Raw genomic sequence first — 26,048 nt, forward strand, 5'->3', positions numbered from 1 at the left:
AATTCATCAGAATTTGCTTTGCCTGGAGTGTTCCACAGTATGGCTTTAAAGTTTTGTGGGCCCTCCACCAGAAAAGTTACATACATTACATTAAACATAATACAATAAATGTTTCCACCTGCTGTATCCTTTTTTCATGTAATAAAGTCATGCCCCAATTCAGATAAATTGTAAAAGCCGCTGTTGGGTTTAAAATGAGACGCTTTGTGCTGCCTGCATCTGATTATAAAGCGTTTTTATCATCAGTGAACCAGGAAGTAATGCTGGTGCGTTGTTATCATTGACGTGGCAGCAAAACTATGCTCTGGCCTCCGATAGTTAAGAAAAGCACAAATAAAATGCAGTAGGAAAGTGAAGATTTCTAACATGAACTGAACAGAGACAGTAATGTACAGTACAGTCATGTAAAGCGCCTATAGACAAGGACATAGTGTTTAAAACTAACCAATAAACATCTTTCCCCTCCAAACAAACACACACACACAAAGTTCAAGCCGTTCCTCATATCTGCTGTCATTCAAACAACCATCGCCTCATCACATGTGCACTAACAGCTGCTGGTGATGTCATGTGACCTCCCCCTCCCCTCCCTGCTCGCCCTCTGACAGGGAGCCGCTGCATTTCTCTGAGAGACTTTTAACTGCAGGAGAAGAGTTTGTTTGCTTTGGTGGCGTGCGCTTCCCAAGGAATTTTTGTTTGTTGTGGCCAGCCCGGCCATGTTTTGGGAGCCCATCAAAGGCAGCGCTCCGGATCGCCCCAGCAGCCCGGAGGAGAGAGAAGGGGCCTGGGGGGGGAGCGCAGGCGTGAGGAGGGGGTAAGAAAGTCATACTGTGGTATCACGTGGTGCAGTGGTTCTTCTGTTGTGGATGTTTGGGCAGTTTGAAAGTAACTTGTAAAGCAATTTCCACATAATCCAACTCAATAGTAAAGTTATGAATACCAATCTAAAACATATACTACTATGTGAATTTGCAAACTTACGGCTTTGATTTAGCAGACAATTGTTATGAACATTTAAAGGTGCACAATGTAACTTTTCTAGTGGAAGATCTGATGCGTTATGGCCTAGAATGTTGCACAATATGCCATTAAACTTTAATATTTCCATGGAGAAAAGCAGGTGATGCTGCAAGGTCTAGATACAGGCTGGATCTGTTTTTTAAGAAATGTTACTTTTACTGTTAATACAGCTGTAATCATATAAATACAGGTATGATTTGTGCAGTTACATAGTGCACCTGTAAACTTGACACACTGCTTTAGGTCAAACGTTACACATTTTGGTGTGGTAACTTGGTGTAGTGAGCAGTTTACATTCCACCATTCTTTCTGTAGGCGATGACCACTTTACGCAGCCCTGCAGGGACATGCTTATGTGGAAATAACTCAGACAAGTCAGCAATAGTATGTTTGGCTTTGTAAATAAGTCATTATTAAAACTACAGCTTTTTGGGGGGTTTCAGGTATAGGTTATAACATACGCTGATTATTATTTTACATTTTGTTCATTGTAAATCACAATATTGATCCGAATAACAACTTAGTAAGAGAAACAGGTGCACTGGCTTCCTGTTCAAAACTGCAGAGCTGATAAGCCCCGCCTCCTCATAGTGACATTTCTCCGCAACAAGAAGCGGATTGTAATTTACATGTTTTTATTCCCCCAAAAAATGGCTACGAGACATTTTTGAACCCTACATGTATGACCCCTGAGTTTTATTTAATGATTGAAATTAAGTACAGAGCAGTGGGCGGGGCTAGGGGGTCGCTAAAAACAGAAAAAACAAACAAAATGCAATACTTTAAAACATTCTGAGTTCAAAACAAACAGGAATATTCTAAAGCTTTCATTAAATGTAAAGTGACAAACGCAGATTTCCACTTGATTTCCAGATTTTCCAATGAAACTCGAAATTCCTAAAATTAATCTGCTTGTGTTTGTTTTTTTAAAAGTCTCACAATATGGCATTAAACGTGTGTTGCATCTATTTAATTACAGCTGTTTTTATTGCAAAGAAAAACACCTCATGGCTTCCTCCCGTTGTGTCCCGGCAATCATCTCCAACATCTCCTTGGAGACGAGCAGACCCTTCACCAGAACTGTTCCCACCTTTAATAGTAACATATATATAATAGTAACAGCTTGAGCCTGTTCCCTTTTTAATTTGATTGCTACTTTAGTGTCAAAAAAAAAACATTAATGCAATTATTAAGCAACTGTAACAAATATATAGTTTTTTAATGCCTGATGCTCCAAACACCAGCCACATTACGGTGCCTTACCCAGTGTTCACTCAGTTGTTTCTCAAACTGTCGACACCACACTTTCGACCCTCCAGAGGACAGTTTTCTCTGCACACATCAGCCCGCCGTATTTATATTTTGATAAAACAATTCCTCTTCCTCTCGCTAGTGTTTTTTTTGTCTTTATTTTTTTACCGCTATAGTGCTATCATGAGACTAGCGTGTGCTCAGACAGACAGGAAACACGCTGGATTCTTACAGGGGAAGTTTAATCTGGGAATGCCCTTAACAACAGGATGACGAAATGAAGAAGTTTCGGGTTCCCAGAAGATTTCATGGCACCGTGTACTGCAAGAGGAATGATGCCAGAAAGGTTGGATCATAGTGAATAAATATAAACTGACAAACCGCATTTTAGCTTTAAAGATATAAAACAAATGTGATGTGGATTCTAAAAACTGATTGGCTGAATAGTCACTCTCTGTAGGATGTGCTTTGTGGAAGTGAAATCGTTGCTCTGTACTGAACTCCAGACAGCGATGCTATGTAAATGGTGTGCAGGTATTTCTTTGAAGTTAATTCAACAACACATGACAAGAATGTAAGGATCCACACAACTTTCAAAGCAGTCAAGAGCAAAGTGAGTTAGACCAGGGCAAACCACAAAAACTTCAGAAAGGCATTCAATCACCTATGTAAAAAAAAAACATTTTTTTATAACATTTTTGGCAAGTTAAAATGTTTATCATTGAACATGATTGTCTTACCTGCTCGTCTGATCTCACTAAATACATTGAAGACATTGTGTCAGACCGTTTTGATGGCAGGGCGTGTGGGGTCCGCTCCCAGGAGATTTTGAATAAAATAGATGCAATTTCCTCAAGGGAAATGAATTAGTCAATTCTGTTTCCATCCCAGAAGGTGTATTGTAAAAGCAATCGTAAAACATTTTTCATTTTCAAACTTTTAAGTCAATATATGAGGATTTGGACATTGGATGCATGTGATGTGCCAAAGGATTTGTGAGTGCTTAGAATGAGATGTAAATTTAAATACTTACTTCCTTATTTCACAGGTTGAAAATGAGGTACCCCAAAGTAATCCCTCAATCATCCAGGAGGGGTCCGTGGTAGAAAGAAGTTCCAAAAGGAGTACTAAAATACCACTGTTAAACTGTTTCAAAGGCTTCTGGACTGTGAGATTTTGACATTGAGATTCCATCTGTCAATCATTTTCAATTTGGGATTGAAATCACTCAATCAATCAATCAATCGCTGGGGTATTTTAGATCATCTTATGATTGCACTTCTCTCCATGATTGACCATTGGGGCATCATTTCAGAACACTTGGGGCACAGTTGGGTTGACCTGTGTTGTCCACATGCTCCTTGTGTCTAAATCCAAGTGGGTGGTTCTCAGTGGAGCCCCTGCCTTCTGCCCCGGGCCTGCTCTGAGCTTCACTGTGCACTGCCTTACAATACACTAGCTGCTAAGACATATAGAGCATAACAAAATATATTTGAACGGATTTAAACGCATTTACGTCTAGAACCTGCTTAGACAGATCGAGGCAAGTTCACGTCGGGAGTTCTTCAAATGCGTTGGTATGTGTCACAGCTGCTGCTCTGATCGCAGACAGGATAATGATTTATAAATGCCTCATGGGCCTCTTGTATGTCTCACTCATCTGAAATCTCACAGGCTTCCAAACGACTCACTCTATCAGTCTAACTGAAAACATGACAACAGCCAGGCACAAAGTCTGTTCTGCGAGATACCGGTCCGCCTGCTTGACCCATTTAAAGCCCTATATTATGCAATCTTTTATTTTTTGGTGATGGTTATGGCTCACTCATTCCACAGCAGGGAGGGAATTCTGAGTTTGCATGTTGTGCCTGTTCCCCCAGCTTATCCTGACCAAGATACTGGCTCAGAGCAGCGTTCCCAGGTGCAGCACCAGAGCAATAGGTCAAATACACAGCACCCATAAATTGTGCTTGGAACAGGAGATGCACTGATCAGGTTTCATTGTTATATTTAGCTTTCTTGCAAATAACATATTACAACAAAAACTAGTGCAGAGACTAGTTTTCTTTAGATAAAAACACAAATAATCTATCACAAAACTGACCTAAATATCATTGTATGAATAAAAGTGAAAACATTATAAGACTTATATGACATTATAAGAAATAAGACTATTTACAACAACCAGTAAATAGTCTTAGTCATGAAGTGTTTGGCTACAATGTGTAACTTTTTTGGTGTGTGTCCATCCCTGGCCTGGAATGTTACACAGTATGGCATTAAACTTATTTTCATGCTGACAAATAGAAATGCATGTTTATTTTAATATATTTTGGGAAATACAAGTAATTAAATAAATGCTATATTAAGTTTGATGTCATTCAATGGCTCCGTTTTTCTGGATCGTACCAAATACCAGTATCATTCTCTTGAGTCTTGAGTTTTAAACGCTTTGAGGCAACTGTTGCCATAGGTTTCAGAATCATGATATATTACGTTATTTGACATAGCAATTTACAGGTCGGCAACATATCAACATTTAGATAATATCCTGAATGTTGTTTTGAAGTGTTTTAAAGAGTATATGGCTGCACATTTAATCACAATAAAAATAGAAATCGCAATTTTAATTCTTGCAGTATTTTATCTTATTCTGCATATAAACTGCTAACCCTTTTGTTTAGATCTGTTCAAACGTGTTCTGAAATACTTTCTTTCTTTTATAGTTTGTCAAGACATTTAAAATGTGAACTTTGAACAGAATCCTATTATTGAAAACATAAATCACAATCGCAGTCAGATAGTTTTCCCAAGTCGATCTGATAAGTAAACCTCAGCTACTATGTTTGAAGACATGTTTTAACACATTTCTGGTTTTCTGACTCGTCACTGGAATACCCAAAAAAATAATAATCTATAAACCCCCCCATAGTGATAATTTAAAACTAAATATTAGGCTGTATCTTTTGAATGGGAAACATTTCTAAAAATGTTGCATAAAACAGAAAACTGAAACCTGTTGTTCAGTAGTGAAGTTGAACCGCTTACTACTTAATGACGCACATTTACTGTCATTTGCTGTCTGTACATGTGAACAACTGTCCAGCAGGGGCACCGTAACAGCCCCCCTTGCTCCACCATCTGTGCGGCCCCCCCGAATCCCCCCGCCTCGACCCCCCCAATAAAATAAAACCCACATTAGACCCTATACATGCTTCAATTTTCTCCTCAATGAATGAAAAGTAATAGCCGTCCCTCCCACCTCCGCCCTTGCCCCCCCTCGGACCCACCGCCCCGCCAAATTAAAAGTCCAGTCCCCCTCCCTCACCCATTCAAGCACAGAAAATGAATTGGTTCCTGTATAGCAAAGGGAAACGGCAGGAATCAATGTCGGTTGTCGCTTTTTTCTGGGACAGTATTGACCGCTCATTAGACATGGTGGATATAATAGATGAGCTTTTAAATTGTGTGCAAAATAAACTTCTGCACTTTTGTTTCCAGATGCACAGCAAAATTATAATAAAAATCACAGTCAATAGATAATAAACATTGTAACGCCTACTCAAAATTGATGTTTGCAACATTTGGTCGGTGTCCAGCAGCTTAGACTCAGTCCTCCTCCAAATAGAGCCCTCCCCATTCTGTGTGAATGTTTTATTGTTGAATTACATCATTATTTGTAGGGTTTTTAAGATGATACGTTTTGGAAACTTTGTGAGTGTTTTTGGATATTTGAACAATGTTATAGAGTAGTTAATTTTGATAATGCAACATCCTGATGAAATGTTAATTATTTTAACAAAATGTACCATTGCAAATAATATAGTCTAATATAATCTTTTGTTTTTCTTAGAGCCCCATATTTTATTGCATTGAAAAACAGAAAAACATGAATCGTTGCTAGAAGCAAAGTTCACAAGCCTGAGTCATACTTGGCCTGGAGGAGCCTCCTCCTGCTTGTTTCCGTGGAAAAGTTGTTCCTTTTGCTATAACATTCCATATAATGTTTTTTTTTAATATCATAGAATCATGCAGGTGATGCCTCCTGAAAGTTACATGGTGTTGCTTTAAATAACCACTCATGTGGAAGGTTGTAACCCTGGATCATATACATTCATTTTAATACAATTAATCTAATGTCACTTTAAATCATCAATACAAATAGTTTGTTTCTTTCAAAATGCCGTCTATAGCCTACCATAGAAACCAAGACTCACTGCACATCTTTAGCTTTTTTACGACATCTTCCAAACCAATTTCTCATGTCATAAAAATGCCCCTCCCACTCTGCTCTTGTAAACTGTTGTACCAAGATAAAGCCCTCTTCTCAATGCTCGACTGTATTAGCACAAAGGGCGCTATTGTCACAAGCTAACACGCTACGCTGCTTCTCCCATCGACTTTACACTTGGATTATCTTAACAAATACTAGCTTAGCATGCTAATAACAATAATAATCAAACAGGATTGCGTTTGCATTAAACTCGCAGCTGCGTAATTCTCCCTATACAGTATCAAAATTGAGCTTATTAATATTTATAGAGTGTTCAGGGTGTTAAGTGTCATCATTGGGCTGTTATCCCTGCGTAGGGTGCATTTGTCTGGGGTAGGGTGACCTCAGCTGGGCCCCCCACCCACCACGGTTGTTGGAGCAGATGTCAAAGCCCCCCTTCATCCTAAAATACAAGCATCTAATTAGGCTGACAGTGCACAAAGGCTCCCAGATGTCACCCATGGGCGCGTGGCAGGCCGGTAGGAGTGTTGTAGACTACTGGGTGTAAATCAGACGGAATGAGAGGGGAAGGGGGCGTCTTTAAGGGTGGAGAGTAATATGTGGGAGTATAGGCAACTGTATTTGAACCTGTTAAGAGCAATTGCAGACGGTTCACTGTGACCATTCTCCAGCTCACTACTCACTACTTACTTTCTTTCCTGATGGAAGGTCAACTGCATGTCTCCATAGAGATGATATCGCTTTGCCTGGAATGTTTCACAGTATGGAATTAAACTTACTTATCTCCACATAGTATGGTTGTCAATGATCCTAGTCAATACTAAATCGGTACTGAGACTATTCCTTCGAGATTGAGTTTGAAATTTTACTTACATGACTCCATAGAGACTCTTACAGATTAGAATAAAAATGCATGTTTTTCAAGGCAATAAAAACTTTTAATTGAATAAATGCACAATAGTTTAATGCCATAATGTGGAACATTCCACGCAAAGCAATATAATCTCAATAGAAACAAGCAAGTAGTGGACATTCCTCCAGAAGTTACATTTCAAGAGTCTGTATTTTCATTTCTTCTAATCCAGGAAATGTCATGCAATATTGTAAATACTGTAGAACACCTTTTTGACCCACTGATGCACTCACTTTTTCTGTTTTTTCCATTGTAAAAGCAGCTTTTTGTGAAACAAAAAAGAAAAGAAAATATATTAAACAAAAAAAATAAATGATAATCTGGAACCATTGGCCCAATCAATTGAGTTACAATTGAAGGGATGAAACATAAAATGTATGTTCTTTAATTTTTGACAAAGCTATACATTTCCATACCTAATGTGATGCATTTCCTTCATAATATTGGTCCGATGTTTAGATAGAAAACTGGATTTATCAAAAAAGTGAAAATCTCTTGACACCCTTTGACTTTTGGAAAATTGCAAACTAAATCTCCTACATTTTTGGGCGTTGTTCTTCAACAGTTTTAGAGAAAAGCTAAACCCCTTTCTTCAACTACAAAGAAAGACCTTGAAAAAAGGAATCTCATTCCATACTTAAGTCAAAGGATTGAAACTAATGAAATGATGAATGTAGATTGATTTGTCTAAAATGACCAACAATGAGACAATGCACTGATTACCTGGGTGGCCTGAAAATTACTTTTTAGTCTATGTAGAACTTATTTTTTCGTAAGGTCAACAGCCCTATCTTAACTAATACAACTGGATTACGTAGGATTACGTCGGATGGCGGCGCTCAGAACAACTACCGGAATAAGGTGAACTGGCAATTTCAAACCTGTCCGTCTATAGCATTCATTTGTTAACATATTGTACTCTGCTGTGACTAGATCCATGGCAGTTTGATGTGATGTGACAGGACGAGTTTGTTGTTGAACAAATAAACAGGTTAACCGTGATGTTATTGACCCTCTGGACCTGCATGCAATTTGAGAAACCAAAGGCACACATCGTTTTTTTTGTCTGTACAGAGCTGGCAGTTGCTACAAATGGAAGGAATAATGTGTGATTGTTTTTACAGCAGGTAGGCGGTAATCACTGTTGCTAACGCTATTAGCAAACACAGAGACAGACTCAGACACTTACAAGCCATGTGTCAATACTTACAAGAGTTCTTTATTTGAGTTCATTAAATTTGACCTGCATGCTAATCACAAATACTATGTGATGAGTATTTGCGATTAGCATACAGGTGCTTGCCAATGCCCGATCTTGTCAGATCCTGGAAGCTAAGCAGGACAGGGCCTGGATAGTACTTGGGTGGGAGCCCGTTGGAAGTGAGGTGGCTAGAAGAAATGTCATTGTGTCCTTAGGCAAGACACTTCATTCACATTGCCCATTCACATGCTTTGAATGCCTTGAAGGTGGAAAATTGCTATTATTAATACACAGTAATAATAATGTTGATAAGCGTTATATGCATAACTCTGTGATGACGGAAATGTCAATGTCTTTTTTTCTCAGCACTGTCTTGGTTTATGTTTAGTTATTCAAGCTTTTTATTTCGCCTCTCAAGACTCATTGTCCCGTCGCCATAACATTCTTCTGGTAACTTCCGGGGAGCCTATCCAATAAAACATCTGGGCTGTATAGTCAGATAACACCCCCTTTCTAGGATGAAAAAGCAGAATTACTGCTGTATATATGAGCATTTCACTTTTTCTCTCTTTTTTTTACCAAACACACATTACAAGTCCAATCTTTTTCCAGGTATTACAACTGCTCTGACAGGACCTGGGGTAACTGTTTTCTATGTCTGAGCTGTAAACTCAGGGCTGTCGTGTGGGTCGAGACATCTGGTCAAACAGGTGTACTGGGAATTTACACGTGTGCTTTCTAGCAAAGTCTGTTTCTCTGAATAGTTGCTGAATGATTCTCCACTACATAAGAGCAAGGTGTGAAGTGAGACGACTGTCCCTTCTGATTTTGTAGCTGTAATCCACACTGGTTGTCCTGATAAAAGTTGAAGGATATCTCTGTATCCGTTAGCCAGTGGTGTAGCTCCATAAAGTAAAAAGAGCAAGATATGCATCATTTGCTTTCTTAAAAAGTGTCTTTACAGTTTGGACATGACGTTCTGCCTCACCATCACTTTGTGCAAACCTAGGACTGCTGGTAATGTGTTTGAAAACTTAGGCTGCTGCAAAGACTTTAACCTGTTGGCTTGAGAACTGAGGCCCATTATCACTGTAGAGAAGCTCAGGAGTGCCATGTCTGGAGAACATTGACGTTAGGTGCACGAGGACATCTTCTGACCTTGTGAGAGTAAGTGTTTCTATTCCAACAAATATGGAATAATTGTCCACAAGTAGTAAATAGTTGTGATTGTTCAGTGTAAAGAGATCTGCTCCGACCATATTGTGCTGCTTTTCACAAGATCATTCATTTGGCTACTCAGACCAGGCCACCATACTGCCTCTCTGGCTCGCTCTCTACACCTAGACATTCCCTGATGTCCCTCGTGTAAGGCTTTGAGGACAGAGCTGCACATGATATTTGGGGTAACCAGTCTGGAACCTTTCAGTGAGAGATCATCATGTACAATAAGGGTTTCTCTGTGTGGCCAGTATGCTTTAACTTGACCTGTGAGATGACTGTAGTGCGGCCAGCATCTCTCTCTCTGACAAAATTACAAGACCTCTGAACAATCACTGTCTGACTTCATAGATATTTGTATCGATCATCAATTCTGCTGTGGCTTTTGAGTCTGTATTTTGTTTAACAAGTGCCGTAGACAGTGCTGTGAAAAGAGCTTGTACCTGGTGTGTGTGCTATAGAGTAACTGTACCTCATAATTCTGAGTCAAAACCTTTGCATTCTAGGTTGAAGATCAGTTAGGCCTTGTTTGACCTAGCAGTCTGACAAGTGTCTTATGGTCAGTCTCTAAGGAGAAGTGTCTCCCGATGAGAAAGTATCTGAATCTTTCACATCTCCATGTTAATCCAAGCGCTTCTTCACCTGTGCGTGCCTCTGCTCTGTTTCTGTCAAGGAACATGACACATACACAGCGGGTCTCTACTGCTCATCTTTTTGAAACAGGACCGCTCCCGATCCATAGGAAGAGGCATCTGCAGACAGTTTTAACTTTTTGTTAGGATCATACAGTGTAAGAACTGGAGTTGATGTGAGGTCATTCAGCTGCTCAAATGCATTTTGTTGTGCATAACCCCAGACCAAATGGTTTTTCTTTGAGTTAACCATCTTAAGAAAGCTGTGGACTTTTGACGAGTCTTTCATTGGTTTCACACCTCTCACTTTTTCCAGATCTGGTTGTACTCCATCTGTATCTGCCGACAAAATGTGTCTAAGGAACTTTACCTCTTGTTTGCTTTATCTCATTTCTTGTGACACCGGCCTCTTGTAGTTTGTAAGACTACAAACAGTGGGAAGTGAAATTGGCCGAAAGGGGTAATAAATGTGTAGTGTGTTGACTCGGGCGAAAATGGAACCTGGCAAAAGCCCCTGTTTGCCTCTGCAGTGAGGCAAGTGTCGGCTCAACTGAAGACAAAATGCACCAGGTGTGGTGGATTTTCGCTCTAATCACTCCCATGACTCCATTTTCTCCAGCTTTGTTTTCACTTTTCCTAAGCATTTTCATGTCTATACTATCTGCTCTAGACACAAGGTTTAGCATAACACATGCTGGTCTTCTGGACGGGGCTATGTGCATTCTTGGATAACATACACATACTCTTGTATCACTTGATCACCTTTACACAGGGTTTCACATAAAATACCCAACACATTGAGGGGAGAACTGCCTGTCCCAAATAATGGTCTGTCTGTAACAAGCTCTGATTCATTTTTGATTATAGAATAGTACATCTGTGATAGGATAACTGTCAGCTCCAGTATCTATCTTTGAAGCTGACTTTGTGGTGTCGGATTGTCAGTTCTGCTTAAGGATCTGAACCTGCATCTACAGTACCAAAAAACATGTTGTGTCAATACACGTGTGGCAGGTTGTCCAGAGTAAAATCTTTGTCCATTTGTTGTCTCTCAGCTGAGCTGGTGTCTCTCAGTCCCACTACTAGACGGTTTCTAACCAGCTCGTCATGTATGTTGTGCTCCATAGTTGCGGTTTTCCACCAAAGCATAAAGCGCAGTGACCAACGAGTCAACAGTCTCATTAACTTGTTACACTCTTTGATTAAATTGAGCTCTCTCTTAGATAATGTTTTCCCTTGGCAAAATATATATGTCTAAAGTATCTTTGACTGCCTGGTATTGGCATCTCTGATAACGCTTGTCCACTCAAAATATCTATATGTGGCAGTACGAGTATTTTGATATTGTTTGAATGGTAAGTTGTCCAACAACGCCACCCCAATTTAAACTGGGGAAAATTAGTAAGGCACGCAGATAAGGATTACTGATGAGATAGAGACAGTTCCATAAATTACAACATGTTTATTATTTAAATAGATAATGCTAACAATCTAAAACACATTTTAACCAAGACCATAATATTTTTAAACAATCTAACCTAAAAGCTAAAATGCTACCACTCAACACCACGCACACACACATACACATGAATAAACTCAATAAGACCGTTGGAGGGGGGGCTGAGGTTTAGCCGTGGAGGTAAACAAATGGGGCAGTAACCTAATAAGAAAACGCCAAAACAACAAAACAGTGCACCACAAACCAAAACGCGGGAACCACCACCAGGGGAATCCACCACGGTGTCAGACCATCAGCCCCTATAACACAGAAAAAATGTATTAAAAGCGGTACATAATTTGAGTCCAGTGTAGGCACGGCAAAGGGATATGCAGGTAGAGCAGCAGAAAAATGTCTATATCGCGCCCATGCGCGACACACCCAGCGCAGAGCTGGTACAGACCACGGGAGAGCACAATCGGGCAGCGTGGGGGCACAATCAAGCGCCGGCCTGCGCCGTCAGTCCGACCAGGAGGATGTTAGTCCGCGCAAAGCGGGTTACTCCGAGCACAGCGGCAGCGGCAAAGCGGCCAAGCGGAGCGGCAGCAGAGCGGAACGGCAGCGGCAAAGCGGAGCGGCAGCAAAGCGGCAGCTCCTACATACAGCGGAGGAATCAAACACTGAATTTGGTTGTTAACACTAGTTTGCCACTGACCCAGGCATACTTACTCTTTGGAGCGCGACTTAGAGCTCCGATGAGGGAGAGGCGAGAGCGAACAGCTACGTCAAAGCCTATAAAACAGGAGAGCCTAAGCGCGTCAGACGATCGCGGATCTTAAAATGAGGGGCGCTTACCTAAGCTTGCGGTAGTGAGTGACCCGCATCTGTGGTTACAGGTGACTGTCCGTGCTAACAAAAAGGAGTCTAAGATTAGAAGACAGTCCACAAAATTTAGGAGGGAGACAGCGCTCCGCTTACCTGCTGTGAGGCGCTGGAGGAACGCGGAAGTGTGACGCCGGTGGGCGGGCACAATGCGAGAGGCCAGAGGGAGCGTAAAAATCAGGGGGGGCATTTTTATGAATGGCGACCGGCATGAATGGCCAATGAGAACGCGGGCTCAGATCTAAGGGCGGCCCAAAATGCGATATGGCCACATCCACTCCCCCAATCTGCATCGGCGCCCCGCCGATGGCCTAAAACAGCCTAAAAGCTGGCACTTGTGGAAGGAGCCGGGGACTCTGACTCCCCTTGAGGCTGCCGACTCACCGGTCTTGGGAGATGATGGAGGTTCTGATGTTTGCCCGCTGTTGGTCTTGTGGACCTACGCACGGACCGCTCAGTTGGACTAGTCATGGTGGTAGTGACTGTCACAAACTGGGGCTGGTCGGCAAAGGAATCAGGTGGAACCAAAATGGGTCCAGCGGCATCTGGGGAAGGGCACCATATTGCCCCAGAGGGTGGTAAAGCCTGCGGAAGCAGAAACAAATCTCCCTCGTGGGACGACCCCTCTTCAGGGTTTCGCACCGTGGGCTCCACTGGAGGGACTGATGCTGGAGCGAGATCTGGAACCTCACTCTGGATCAGGCACTTCAACAGGGAGCGGTGCACCCTCTTGATTTTGGTTGGTTGTCCAACTGGGGCAACTGTGTACACAGTTCCACCCTCATGTGGAACTTGCACAACCACATGTTTAGTGGGGCACCACTGGTCATGAATTTTCTGGCGGCCTCTCACACCATAGTCCCGGAGCAACACGAGCTGGCCCTCATTAAGGGGTAACTCCTGGACATGTCGGTCGTGGGTTGCCTTTCTACGGGCAGCAGCTAAACGCAGTTTCTCTCTTGCCCCATCGAAAGCCATTTGCAGACGGGCCTGGTGCTCCTTAACCCACTCGTGTACAGTCCCGCCAAGTGGGTCCTGTACCTGTCCCAGCAAGAAGTCGATAGGGAGCCGCGGTTCCTGCCCAAACATCAAAAAGAATGGTGACTCCCCAGTCGACTGATGTGGGGTAGTGTTATAGGCAAAGAGCACCTGTGGCAAGCAAGCGCTCCAGTCCCTCTTACGGGACACAGGCAGAGCACGCAGCAAGTTGTGCAGCGTCCGATTGAAGCGCTCACACTGCCCATTACCAGCAGGGTGGTAAGGAGTAGTGCGCGACTTCACAATCCCATACAGACTGCACAACTGCTGGATCAGTTGGCTCTCAAAATTACGGCCCTGGTCAGAGTGGATGCGGGCCGGAACCCCAAACTTGCCAAACCACTCCGTTACCAGAACCTGTGCAACCGTGCTGGCACGTTGGTCGCGGGTTGGCACCGCCATTGTGTACTTGCTGAAGACATCAGTCATCACAAGAACATTTTCTAGGCCAGCTGCGGTTGGCTCCAACAGCGTAAAATCAATAGCCACAATTTCATTTGGTCTTGAAGAGAGTAGGTGGCCCATGAAGGCATGTGCCGCATGATCATTGTTCTTTGCGAACTGACACCTCTCACAAGCCTGGCACCACTGGGTGACCTCCTGGGACATACCTGGCCAATAACAGCGGGGGCGAAGCAGAGCCAATGTCCTCTCCACGCCTTGATGCCCATGGTCTTGATGGACCTGATTGAGGACCTCCCGAACCAAGGCCCTAGGCAGGACGAGTTGGCAAACTGCCCCACCGCCGTCGGAGCGAAACACCTGCCTGTACAACAAACCGCCCAGCTCCACCAGATGGTCCCACTGACTCACCAGAACCGAGGCCGGCTGTGAGAGGACACGCCGCTCTTCACGAGTGGGCCGGCGCTGTTCTACCCAGAAAGTCAGGACCTCCTGAATGACTGGGTCAGCCTGCTGGAGTGTATAAAGAGCAGCAGGGGAATGGTGGGGGAAGACTGTTACCACAGACTGAGTTGTCACCGTCTGTACCCCCTGCAAGGCTTGCTGTAATGGCTGCGGTAGAGAGGTACTTGCTGCTACCCCGGACTCGTCCCTGGGTGAGGGCCATGGCTGACGGGACAAGGCATCAGCATTCCGGTTCGACTTACCCGATCGATACTTCAGTTCAAAATCAAACAACGCCAACTGGGCTGCCCAACGCTGCTCAACAGCACCCAGTTTAGCAGACGCGAGATAGCTCAGGGGGTTATTGTCTGTATAGACCATGCACTTGTGGCCCAACAGATACTCTCTGAACTTCTCCGTCAATGCCCATTTAAGAGCCAATAGCTCCAGTTTCATGGAGCTATAATTGGACATATTCCGCTCTGTAAGTCGGAGTCCTCTGCTAGCATATGCGATGGGTCTGACTTTCCCTTCCTGCTCCTGGGAGAGAACTGCGCCTAAGCCCACATGGCTGGCGTCTACTTCCAGGATAAAGGGAAGAGAAAAATCTGCATATGCCAGCACTGGGGCAGACGTGAGTTTGGCCTTCAAGGTCTCGAAGCTCTGCTGGCACTCCTCAGTCCAAGGGACTGCAGCACGCCGAGAGGTTCTCTTCCCCAACCGACTCCCGGTCAGCTCGGCCACTCTGCGATGTAAGGGAGCGGCCAGTTTAGCAAAGCCGTCGACAAAACGTCGGTAGTAGCTTGCAAACCCCAAGAAGGAGCGCAGGTCAGAAACCGTAGATGGGACAGGCCAGTTTGCTACTACGTCAATTTTGCCGGGATCAGTGGCCACTCCCTGGTCAGAAATCACGTGCCCCAAATAGTGCACCTCCCGCTGGAAGAACCGGCACTTGCTCTGCTTTGCCTTGAGCCCTTCCTCCTGCAACCTCCCAAGCACCACCTCCAGCCTCTCCAAGTGTTGCCTTACCGTAGATGAAAAAACCACAATATCATCCAGGTAGAGGAGGAGAGACTGGCACTGCTGGTCACCAAAAATGCGTTGCATAAGTCGTTGGAAGGTGCTGGGAGCATTGCAGAGCCCAAAAGGAATGCGATTCCACTCAAACAGACCAAAAGGTGTACAGAACGCCGTCTTGTGCCGATCGCCCTCTGCGACAGGGACCTGATTGTACCCGCTGGCCAGATCCAAAGTGGAAAACCAGCGGGCCCCCGTCAAAGCGTCGAGCGACTCTTCGATACGTGGGAGTGGAAAGGCATCCTTTTCGGGTCTTTATGTTCAGTTGGCGATAGTCAACACATAGACGAAGGCTGCCGTCCTTCTTCCGGACCAAGACAATGGGTGATGCATAGGGGCTGGAGCTCTCTCTGATTATCTGCGCTTTCAAGAGCTGATGGATATGCTCTTTGACCAGCTCATACTCAGATGGTGGGATACGGCGGTAGCGCTGACGGACTGGGACATCATCCAGTAGTGGAATGTCATGGGTGATCAGGTTGGTACAACCCAAATCCTGATCATTCGCAGCAAACACAGAGGAATATTTCCAAAGTAATGCCCGCATCTCCACCTGCTCCTCAGGGGGCAGGGGGGATAGGTCAATGGCTGCGATGGGGTCCGTGGCGGAGGAAGCGACACTTTGAGAGGAGACACTCGCAGCCACTGCGGGAAATTCTGTCACTCCTGCAGGAAGACTCACCACATTGACATTGTCCAGAGTCCCTACTAGGGTACGCGGGTAAAGCAGCACATCGTTGTCACCGACATTGACAATAGGAATGTACGCCGTGCCACGGACTACCTGGACCAGAGCAGGGGATGCCAGCAGGCCTGCAGGCAATCCCCGCTCCAAAGGCTCAAACAAGACCGTGGCACCTGAATAATGTGTCGAACAGGTAGCAGGGACGATTTTCGTAACACCCCCCGGGATGCGAACAGCTCGTTTTCCCTGCAACTTGACCATACCTGGTTGTTTGGGGGTGGGCCGCAGGTCTGCAGCGTGGCACCTCTGAAACGCTTCCACCAATGGGGTTGGGCATGTGACCACAGGGGCTGTATCGAAAAGTGCAGGCCCATACTGTCCAAACAGTTCCTTGTAACATCTGCGGAGCACATTCATTCCCAAAACTCCAGGGACTTGGGGAGAGCATTGACCAGACGGGTCCCTCACTACTAACACTCCACAGTGGGGCATCACTTTACCACAGAGCTCAATAGGTAATTCTAAATATCCAATGTAAGGGATGGACAGACCATTGGCAGCTTTAAGCTGTAGCCAATGGCAAGCCTGCAAGCGTTCTTCCCCCCATGGCTCAAAATGCCTGCGGAAAAAGCTTTCTGTAATGGTAGACACCATCGACCCAGTGTCCACAAGACATGGCACAATTACGCCATCCATGTCTACATCAAGATGTGGACAGGATGCTATCAACTTTGGAGCGTTCCCCCCTCCGTTAGTGGTTGAGCTAGTGGATGCCCCACCCGTGCGTTGGCTCCGCGACACGGTGGGCGCTAGTTTTCCGACGTTTGATTAAAGCGACGGCGGGTCGGCAAAGAGGGTTCGTGGCGACTGGGAACACGAGGGCCATCACAGTCTCTGGCAATATGGCCAGGTTGCTGGCAACGATTACACACAATCGGGCCATAACGAGGGGAGCGACTACGCTGGTGTGCAGTTTGCGTGTTCTGCAATAATGCAATGCTTTGCGTCAACAGCTCAAGTTGTTCCTGTTGCTTTTTCAACATCTCCTTCATTTCGCTAACCTCAGTCCGTGTAGGGGTGGCCTCAGGCCCCGGGTTTCCACGCATGGCATATTGTATACCAAAGGCCGAGGGCACTGAATTGCTTCGACCTCTCATGCCGGCCGGCAGACCTTCAAGCTCCCACCTGATTGCCTCTCCCCTGACCTCAAGCAGAGTCGCCCTAGGGTACCGGCGCACATACTGTTTCAACTCCCGACGCAAGGAACCATCACTCACGTGCTCAATAAACTGGTCGCGCATTAAATCCTCAGCATTTGGTATGTCTCCCGGGGCTTGCATTTTAACCCTTTCCATCAAGTTCAGCAGGGCCAGGGAGAACTCCTGCAATGTCTCACCTTCCTGCTGTCTCCTGGAGAAGAGGGCCTCCTGCAGAGCAACATAGGACTCTGTGCACCCGTATAATTCCTTAAGAATAGAGACTATCCTAGTCGCGTCCTGGCGCTCTACGGCAGATCGATATTTTAGTTCTTCCTTCGCCTCCCCCTCCAGGTGATCAAGAAGGAAGTATGCCTGGTCCGCCAGTGACAGGTGCCGCGCCCTCATACAGGCCTGTGCTTCCTCGGCCCACTCACCCACACTAATCCCTGTACTGCCCCTAAACATGGGACATTTTCGGTCCCTCGGAATAAATACCAACCGGTCTATGGCAGGGGTGGCGGGGGGCACAGGCACTGCAGAGCCACCAGCACCAGAACCAGCTGCAGCACGTCCCTGGCGCAGCTGTACATTATCTGCTTTTAGTTGAGTAATTTGGTTCCTTAATTCCTGCAGCTCTTCCTCCATGGCTGTTGCTCAAAAGAGAGACTGCCGCTTTGCCCTTTAAAAAACACACAAGTTACTTTTGCCGCTTGCCACAACAATCACAAAAATCAAATACACAAATAACTTTGGTGGAACTAGCCTCTGCCTCCAAAACAGCAAATCCTGCCAACCATACGCCAAAAATGTGGCAGTACGAGTATTTTGATATTGTTTGAATGGTAAGTTGTCCAACAACGCCACCCCAATTTAAACTGGGGAAAATTAGTAAGGCACGCAGATAAGGATTACTGATGAGATAGAGACAGTTCCATAAATTACAACATGTTTATTATTTAAATAGATAATGCTAACAATCTAAAACACATTTTAACCAAGACCATAATATTTTTAAACAATCTAACCTAAAAGCTAAAATGCTACCACTCAACACTACGCACACACACATACACATGAATAAACTCAATAAGACCGTTGGAGGGGGGGCTGAGGTTTAGCCGTGGAGGTAAACAAATGGGGCAGTAACCTAATAAGAAAACGCCAAAACAACAAAACAGTGCACCACAAACCAAAACGCGGGAACCACCACCAGGGGAATCCACCACGGTGTCAGCCCCTATAACACAGAAAAAATGTATTAAAAGCGGTACATAATTTGAGTCCAGTGTAGGCACGGCAAAGGGATATGCAGGTAGAGCAGCAGAAAAATGTCTATATCGCGCCCATGCGCGACACACCCAGCGCAGAGCTGGTACAGACCACGGGAGAGCACAATCGGGCAGCGTGGGGGCACAATCAAGCGCCGGCCTGCGCCGTCAGTCCGACCAGGAGGATGTTAGTCCGCGCAAAGCGGGTTACTCCGAGCACAGCGGCAGCGGCAAAGCGGCCAAGCGGAGCGGCAGCAGAGCGGAACGGCAGCGGCAAAGCGGAGCGGCAGCAAAGCGGCAGCAAAGCGGCAGCTCTCTTTGGAGCGCGACTTAGAGCTCCGATGAGGGAGAGGCGAGAGCGAACAGCTACGTCAAAGCCTAAGCTTGCGGTAGTGAGTGACCCGCATCTGTGGTTACAGGTGACTGTCCGTGCTGCCGTGAGGCGCTGGAGGAACGCGGAAGTGTGACGCCGGTGGGCGGGCACAATGCGAGAGGCCAGAGGGGGCGTAAAAATCAGGGGGGGCATTTTTATGAATGGCGACCGGCATGAATGGCCAATGAGAACGCGGGCTCAGATCTAAGGGCGGCCCAAAATGCGATATGGCCACATATACAGAATCCATACAGGATGAGCGTGTTGACCTGATTAGCCTCTGAACTTTGAAACTTCCTATAATCTGTCTTTCCTCCTGTTCTACTGCGTTGTAACAACAAAATTTGCCCTTGCGTGGATATTAAAGGTTTATCTTATCTTATCTTATCTTATCTTAGCTAAGATGCAGCTTGCTAGCTAATCCGAATCGTTCAAATCTCTGTATCCACTTTTCCCATAGTTGTGGCTTTGAAAACTCAAACGTGTCTGAAGGCTGAATGGTGAATGTGGGGTTAAGAGGTGTGTTTGCAATGCCATTTGCTGCTGCGGCAGAGGCAGCAGAGACTGCTCACCTGGAGTTCTAGCTCTGACATTTTTCAGCTTTTTGTGAAAACTCCCTTTTCGCTCCCAGAAGTCTCCCCTGCGATTATGCTCTCAAAGTTGATCCCACTTCTGACACCATGTCACTCGTTGTGAAACTCAATCGCTTTTTTTTTCCACCTCTCAAGACTCACATAGCCTCATCGCCATAACATTCTTCTGGTAACTTCTGATGAGCCTATCCAATAAAACATCTCAGCTATGTAAACAGATAACACCACAATCACCACAGCTGACAGTAAAGATTAGGACTGTTCTGATATTTGAGCAGTTTATGCAGATCTCCTTTGGAATTTACATTAGATGCGGGGGGCAGTAGCTCAGTGGTGCTCGTCTTCTGAGCAGTTGGTCGGCGGTTCGAATCCCACTTAAATGTAGAGAGATTGGTGTGATCGCAGCTGCCTCAGGGAAATACTGCCGTTGTGTCCTTGGGCAAGACACTTAACCCGACTCTCCCCCAGTGTCTGCGAACATCGTATATGAACGTGTGTGTGAATGGGTGACTTCTTCCTTGATGTAAAGCGCTTTTAGTGCCTTGACGGTAGAAGAGCGCTACATAAATGTGACCATTTACCATTTTAGATTAGAGACCTTGACCAGATACACCACTTTATCTGGTCAGAGGTGGTGGCCGATGGGTATTTGTCACATTTGACACAAGACTGGCTAGAACTGAGCAACTAAGGCTGCATTCATGTGGTCCTCTGTAACTCGTCACCATGTTTCTCTGGGTTGAAAAATAAACATACTCACACAAGTTGGTAAAAGAATACGGGAAGTCGGGTGGCAGCAACTCGACTTCCACCCTGGCGGTCCCACTCTGGTCGGCCCACCCTGGCGGTCCCACTCTGGTCTGCCCACACTGGCGGTCCCACTCTGGTCGGCCCACACTGGCGGTCCCACTCTGGTTGGCCCACCCTGGCATTTCCACACTGGTGGTCGCCTGCTGGGTGATTGCCTTAGTATATAGGCTTCCATAACTTGTATACTATGTACAAGTATGAGGACTGCAGCATGGATACCTATCTACCATGCACACAATAATAATAGGCCCAGGTGCATTATGGGATGTTGAGGCAAACAAAAGCAGCAGATGTAAGGACACAATGTGGAAGTAGAGCATGTTATATTGTCCCATTGTTATTAATATACAATAAGTGTTTATGAGAGCGGGTAAATATAGACTGTGTTTGTCTGCTGTGGTTATATTAAGGCGTATTAATCTTTGTTGCATAAGAGCGCTGAATAGAACCAGGAAATACAGAGGCCCGGGACGTCCCATGGGAAATGTGAAAACGAGTCACTGGAGAAGAAGTTTGGAGGTTCTCTTCAGTTCTCTTTTGATTACTCATAAGATGATGAGAGAAAATACCTATAGCTTAAAATAAATGTTTCAAGTGGGAAATATATGTTTTCAACATTGATATGCATGTATAAATATGATTAGCAACAATAATACTACTGAATTCTTATTGAGAGACAAATTTTAAGATAGCGATACCCTATTATTGATACTATATTTATACTTTTATTGCACTAAAAATGCTTCTCCACTAGAGCTTCATTTAACCATTATTTTATTAATCCATGAATCTAGTAATTATTCTCAGAATAGGTCATTGATTAAAAAAATGGGTTGAGACTTTGGCTCCTTCTCCTAAAATGACCAAACCATGATGAAATAATTGTCCACTAACAGGAAGAGTTTGTTGTGTTGTGTAAAGGTCGTATATGTTGTGCCTAATCCCTCTGTCTTATCATTGTAAATACCTTCACTATATCTCAGTGTAGCTTTCAGGCCTCAGGGAATTTAGCCTATATGCAATCACCATCACCACACTAATCCTTCTGAGTTATGCACTTGCAATTTCCTATTCCTATTTCCCTCCTGCCATCCGGAAGGCAGGCAATCCCAGCGCAGTCTAAACATAGGATAATGTGATGCAATGAGAGAGAGGGACAAAGAAAAAGAGAACGAGAGACTGAGAACGAGAGAGAAAGAGAGAGAGAGAGGATGCTTCCTGATTAGGCAACAGACTCGTGTGTCCAAATGGGCTGAGGTCAATCGCATTGCTTGAGCAGTTGGGAGTAAATTTAAAATCTATAAACAATGAAGTTCAAATAGATAAAATGCATTTATCTGGAATGTAAAATAATTAGCTGCATGATTGTGTAAACATGCAGACATATTTTTTCCCTTATTGCTCTTATTTTTATTTCAATTTTTACTTAAGAGTCTGTTCAAAGATAAACCTGATGCTCTGAGGACGAACTGGGAATGCCAATAGTGACAGGAGCAGAATTATCTGTGCCAAATATCGGCAACATTTAAAAAAATTAGACCGATATTGATATAATTGACAGCCCAATATATAGTTTTATTGCAACATGGTTTTAAAGCAAACTAAGGGCTCAGTTTGGGCTCCAGACCTTTTTCACGAGCGGCACTGGGGCGACCTCTCGCTCGTTCACATATACCGTGATGTCAGTCTTCCGTTAACCTTAATGTCGTTGACTCCCTGTCCTCTATCATCATTTCATTCAGAGAAAACAACATTTCCACTCTTAATTCTATTCTGTATAATATCCCATAATATGATTCAACCCCCAGAAGTTGCCCTTTTCATGAGAACGGACCAAACCATTCTCTCTCAAGGGTGGCACAGAGACTGCACTTCGGCTGCCGCTCAGAGCTGTGCTGTGAAACATGAGGGGACAGAGGTTTAGGACAGAGGTTTAGGACAGAGGTTTAGGACAGAGGTTTAGGACAGAGGTTTGGGACAGAGGTTTAGGACAGAGGTTTAGGACAGAGGTTTAGGACAGAGGTTTAGTACAGAGGTTTGGGTCAGAGGTTTAGGACAGAGGTTTGGGACAGAGGTTTAGGACAGAGGTTTGGGACAGAGGTTTAGGACAGAGGTTTAGGACAGAGGTTTGGGACAGAGGTTTAGGACAGAGGTTTAGGACAGAGGTTTGGGACAGAGGTTTGGGACAGAGGTTTAGGACAGAGGTTTAGGACAGAGGTTTAGGACAGAGGTTTGGGACAGAGGTTTAGGATAGAGGTTTAGGACAGAGGTTTAGGACAGAGGTTTGGGACAGAGGTTTAGGACAGAGGTTTGGGACAGAGGTTTGGGACAAAGGTTTGGGACAGAGGTTAAGGACAGAGGTTTGGGACAGAGGTTTAGGACAGAGGTTTAGGACAGAGGTTTGGGACAGAGGTTTAGGACAGAGGTTTAGGACAGAGGTTTGGGACAGAGGTTTAGGACAGAGGTTCAGGACAGAGGTTCGGGACAGAGGTTTAGGACAGAGGTTTAGGACAGAGGTTTAGGACAGAGGTTTGGGACAGAGGTTTAGGACAGAGGTTTAGGACAGAGGTTTAGGACAGAGGTTTGGGACAGAGGTTTAGGACAGAGGTTTGGGACAGAGGTTTGGGACAGAGGTTTAGGACAGAGGTTTGGGACAGAGGTTTAGGACAGAGGTTTAGGACAGAGGTTTGGGACAGAGGTTTAGGACAGAGGTTTGGGACAGAGGTTTAGGACAGAGGTTTGGGACAGAGGTTTAGGACAGAGGTTTGGGACAGAGGTTTAGGACAGAGGTTTGGGACAGAGGTTTAGGACAGAGGTTTGGGACAGAGGTTTAGGACAGAGGTTTGGGACAGAGGTTTGAGACAGAGGTTTAGGACAGAGGTTTAGGACAGAGGTTTGGGACAGAGGTTTAGGACAGAGGTTTGGGACAGAGGTTTAGGACAGAGGTTTAGGACAGAGGTTTGGGACAGAGGTTTAGGACAGAGGTTTGGGACAGAGGTTTAGGACAGAGGTTTGGGACAGAGGTTTAGGACAGAGGTTTGGGACAGAGGTTTAGGACAGAGGTTTGGGACAGAGGTTTAGGACAGAGGTTTGGGACAGAGGTTTAGGACAGAGGTTTGGGACAGAGGTTTGAGACAGAGGTTTAGGACAGAGGTTTAGGACAGAGGTTTGGGACAGAGGTTTAGGACAGAGGTTTGGGACAGAGGTTTAGGACAGAGGTTTAGGACAGAGGTTTGGGACAGAGGTTTAGGACAGAGGTTTGGGACAGAGGTTTAGGACAGAGGTTTGGGACAGAGGTTTAGGACAGAGGTTTGGGACAGAGGTTTAGGACAGAGGTTTGGGACAGAGGTTTAGGACAGAGGTTTGGGACAGAGGTTTAGGACAGAGGTTTGGGACAGAGGTTTGAGACAGAGGTTTAGGACAGAGGTTTAGGACAGAGGTTTGGGACAGAGGTTTAGGACAGAGGTTTGGGACAGAGGTTTAGGACAGAGGTTTAGGACAGAGGTTTGGGACAGAGGTTTAGGACAGAGGTTTGGGACAGAGGTTTAGGACAGAGGTTTGGGACAGAGGTTTAGGACAGAGGTTTGGGACAGAGGTTTGGGACAGAGGTTTAGGACAGAGGTTTGGGACAGAGGTTTAGGACAGCGCGCTGCTCGTGTGTCTGTGTGATGCAGGAGCACCAATGGAGTTTTGGAGCATTCGAGATGCAGCATCTTAACTTTCCCCTCTGTCCAAAACCTCTGCATGTTTGTATCACTCGCACAGAACCAACTGATTGTTTTAGTAACACACTCAAAATCACATATGTGACCGTTTTATACGCAGTCTAGAGCCCTGTATAAATGCTTCAAGATTTCATAATTTAGAATACTGATTGATTCAGCTTTTCTGTTTATGGGTGATATTTTGAGGACTTGTGCCCATACAAAGGATATCGTATTGGTCTTGAAATTGTAATTGCTATGGTCACAGACCTAATTTCTCATCATTATGAAGGGTCATTGGGGTTTTCACATTTCCACATTTCAAGTATTTCTAATCTTTAAAAAAGAGTCTTCAAATTTCTTGCCAAATTGTCCTATAATTTAAATACAGAACTCTCAGTATTTCTCCACTAAAAGGTCTAATAAATAACCACTCTCACACCAATCCCTCTGACCTACTATAACCTTTGACCCCATGACCCAAACAAGGAAGTATAATGCGCTCTTTGCTCCCTGACCACTCTCCCTGTTCACTCGCTAGAACCTCTCCAGGCTCTTTGTGAGTTAGCATGCGTGAAGTGAACTGTTTGCTTTTGGCCTATCCCAGGTCTGACAGGTTCCCATGCTTAAGACAACAGGGCTAGCTCTGCACGGGGCAGGGCTAGCATGCACCTGATGACTAACTAGCTTATACTGTTGTGATCGTAGCTGACGCATTAACATGTAAGCTAGCAAGATAAGGAAGAAAGGAAAAAAGAAAGTTTTCGGCTAACGTTTTTGCTTATTTGGTGTTGCGTTGCAGGAACACAAAGGTGTGTGCGTCACCGCGGGAGATCAGAGGGAGAATGAACAAGCGCTGGGAAAGGAGGGAGCACTTCAAGAGACTGGCTTTGGACAGTGGAGCACCGGTAAGTACAGGAGCAGTTGGGTTAGCATGCACTATTTAAGAGGGATGTTTTGGTATGGGATGTATCACTATGTAGATGACAAGATGGTCAGTTTGATGGTCAGTTTGAGGTCCGTTTGGTTCGATGTTCTTGTAGGGTTTCCTTTAAGATGCAGAAAAGAAACAGTTTGGTGTTTAGTTTTTGGACATTTTCCTCCTAAATATTGTGAAAATACAATATTGGATACACAAATACTGGATCTTACCCTTCTCAGAGATGATAGATGACAGATGATTATTTTTTACTACAAAAAATAATCATAGTTTGATAATGATAATGGCTCTCTGGACTTTGTGACTTTTATGGATTGGCAACAGACTTGGGGTGTTCATCAATATTTGTGGAAAACATACATCAAAACTCGCAGGTCTTGAACTTTGGTCTCTCATGAAGGGCAACTGCTTATCCTACTGGGCTAAACTACCTTACATGTTATAACAGACTTCACTGATCAATTAATTACACAAAATAGTGCTTTATGTTATTCAAATACGGTTTGTATTTCTAACTAACGTCTTATCATTAGAAACGTGAACAGAGCCTCAGCTACAAACAAAGAAGCTGCTGTCCGCTCTGGTTCTAAACGCTCGTGTTAGAGAGCGGAACATGAACAAGCCTTTGAACAGGGTCCGCTGCGGGAGAAGAAGAACCAAGCTTACCAAGTCTAAATCGCATAAGAAAAGATCTTTTATAATAAAGACAGTGGAATTGCTGTATTA

At 44.6% G+C, this 26,048-nt stretch overlaps 1 protein-coding gene across 3 annotated transcripts in view; it reads left to right on the plus strand.

The window, feature by feature from the left end:
• Positions 1-677: 677 nt before the first annotated feature.
• Positions 678-26,048, plus strand: part of LOC140361706 (nck-associated protein 5-like) — a 246,145-nt gene continuing 220,774 nt past the window's right edge. For all 3 annotated transcript variants that reach the window (XM_072447498.1, XM_072447506.1, XM_072447541.1), the window contains exons 1-2: positions 678-814; positions 25,185-25,290. In XM_072447498.1, the coding sequence (XP_072303599.1) occupies positions 717-814; positions 25,185-25,290 (204 nt within the window). In that variant the 5' untranslated portion in view covers positions 678-716. The remainder of the gene's footprint in view (positions 815-25,184; positions 25,291-26,048) is intronic.

The sequence above is a fragment of the Eucyclogobius newberryi genome, unplaced genomic scaffold, assembly GCF_026437365.1.
Source record: "Eucyclogobius newberryi isolate DKJ021-1_F unplaced genomic scaffold, fEucNew1.0.hap1 SCAF_1, whole genome shotgun sequence".
NCBI lineage: Eukaryota > Metazoa > Chordata > Actinopteri > Gobiiformes > Gobiidae > Eucyclogobius > Eucyclogobius newberryi.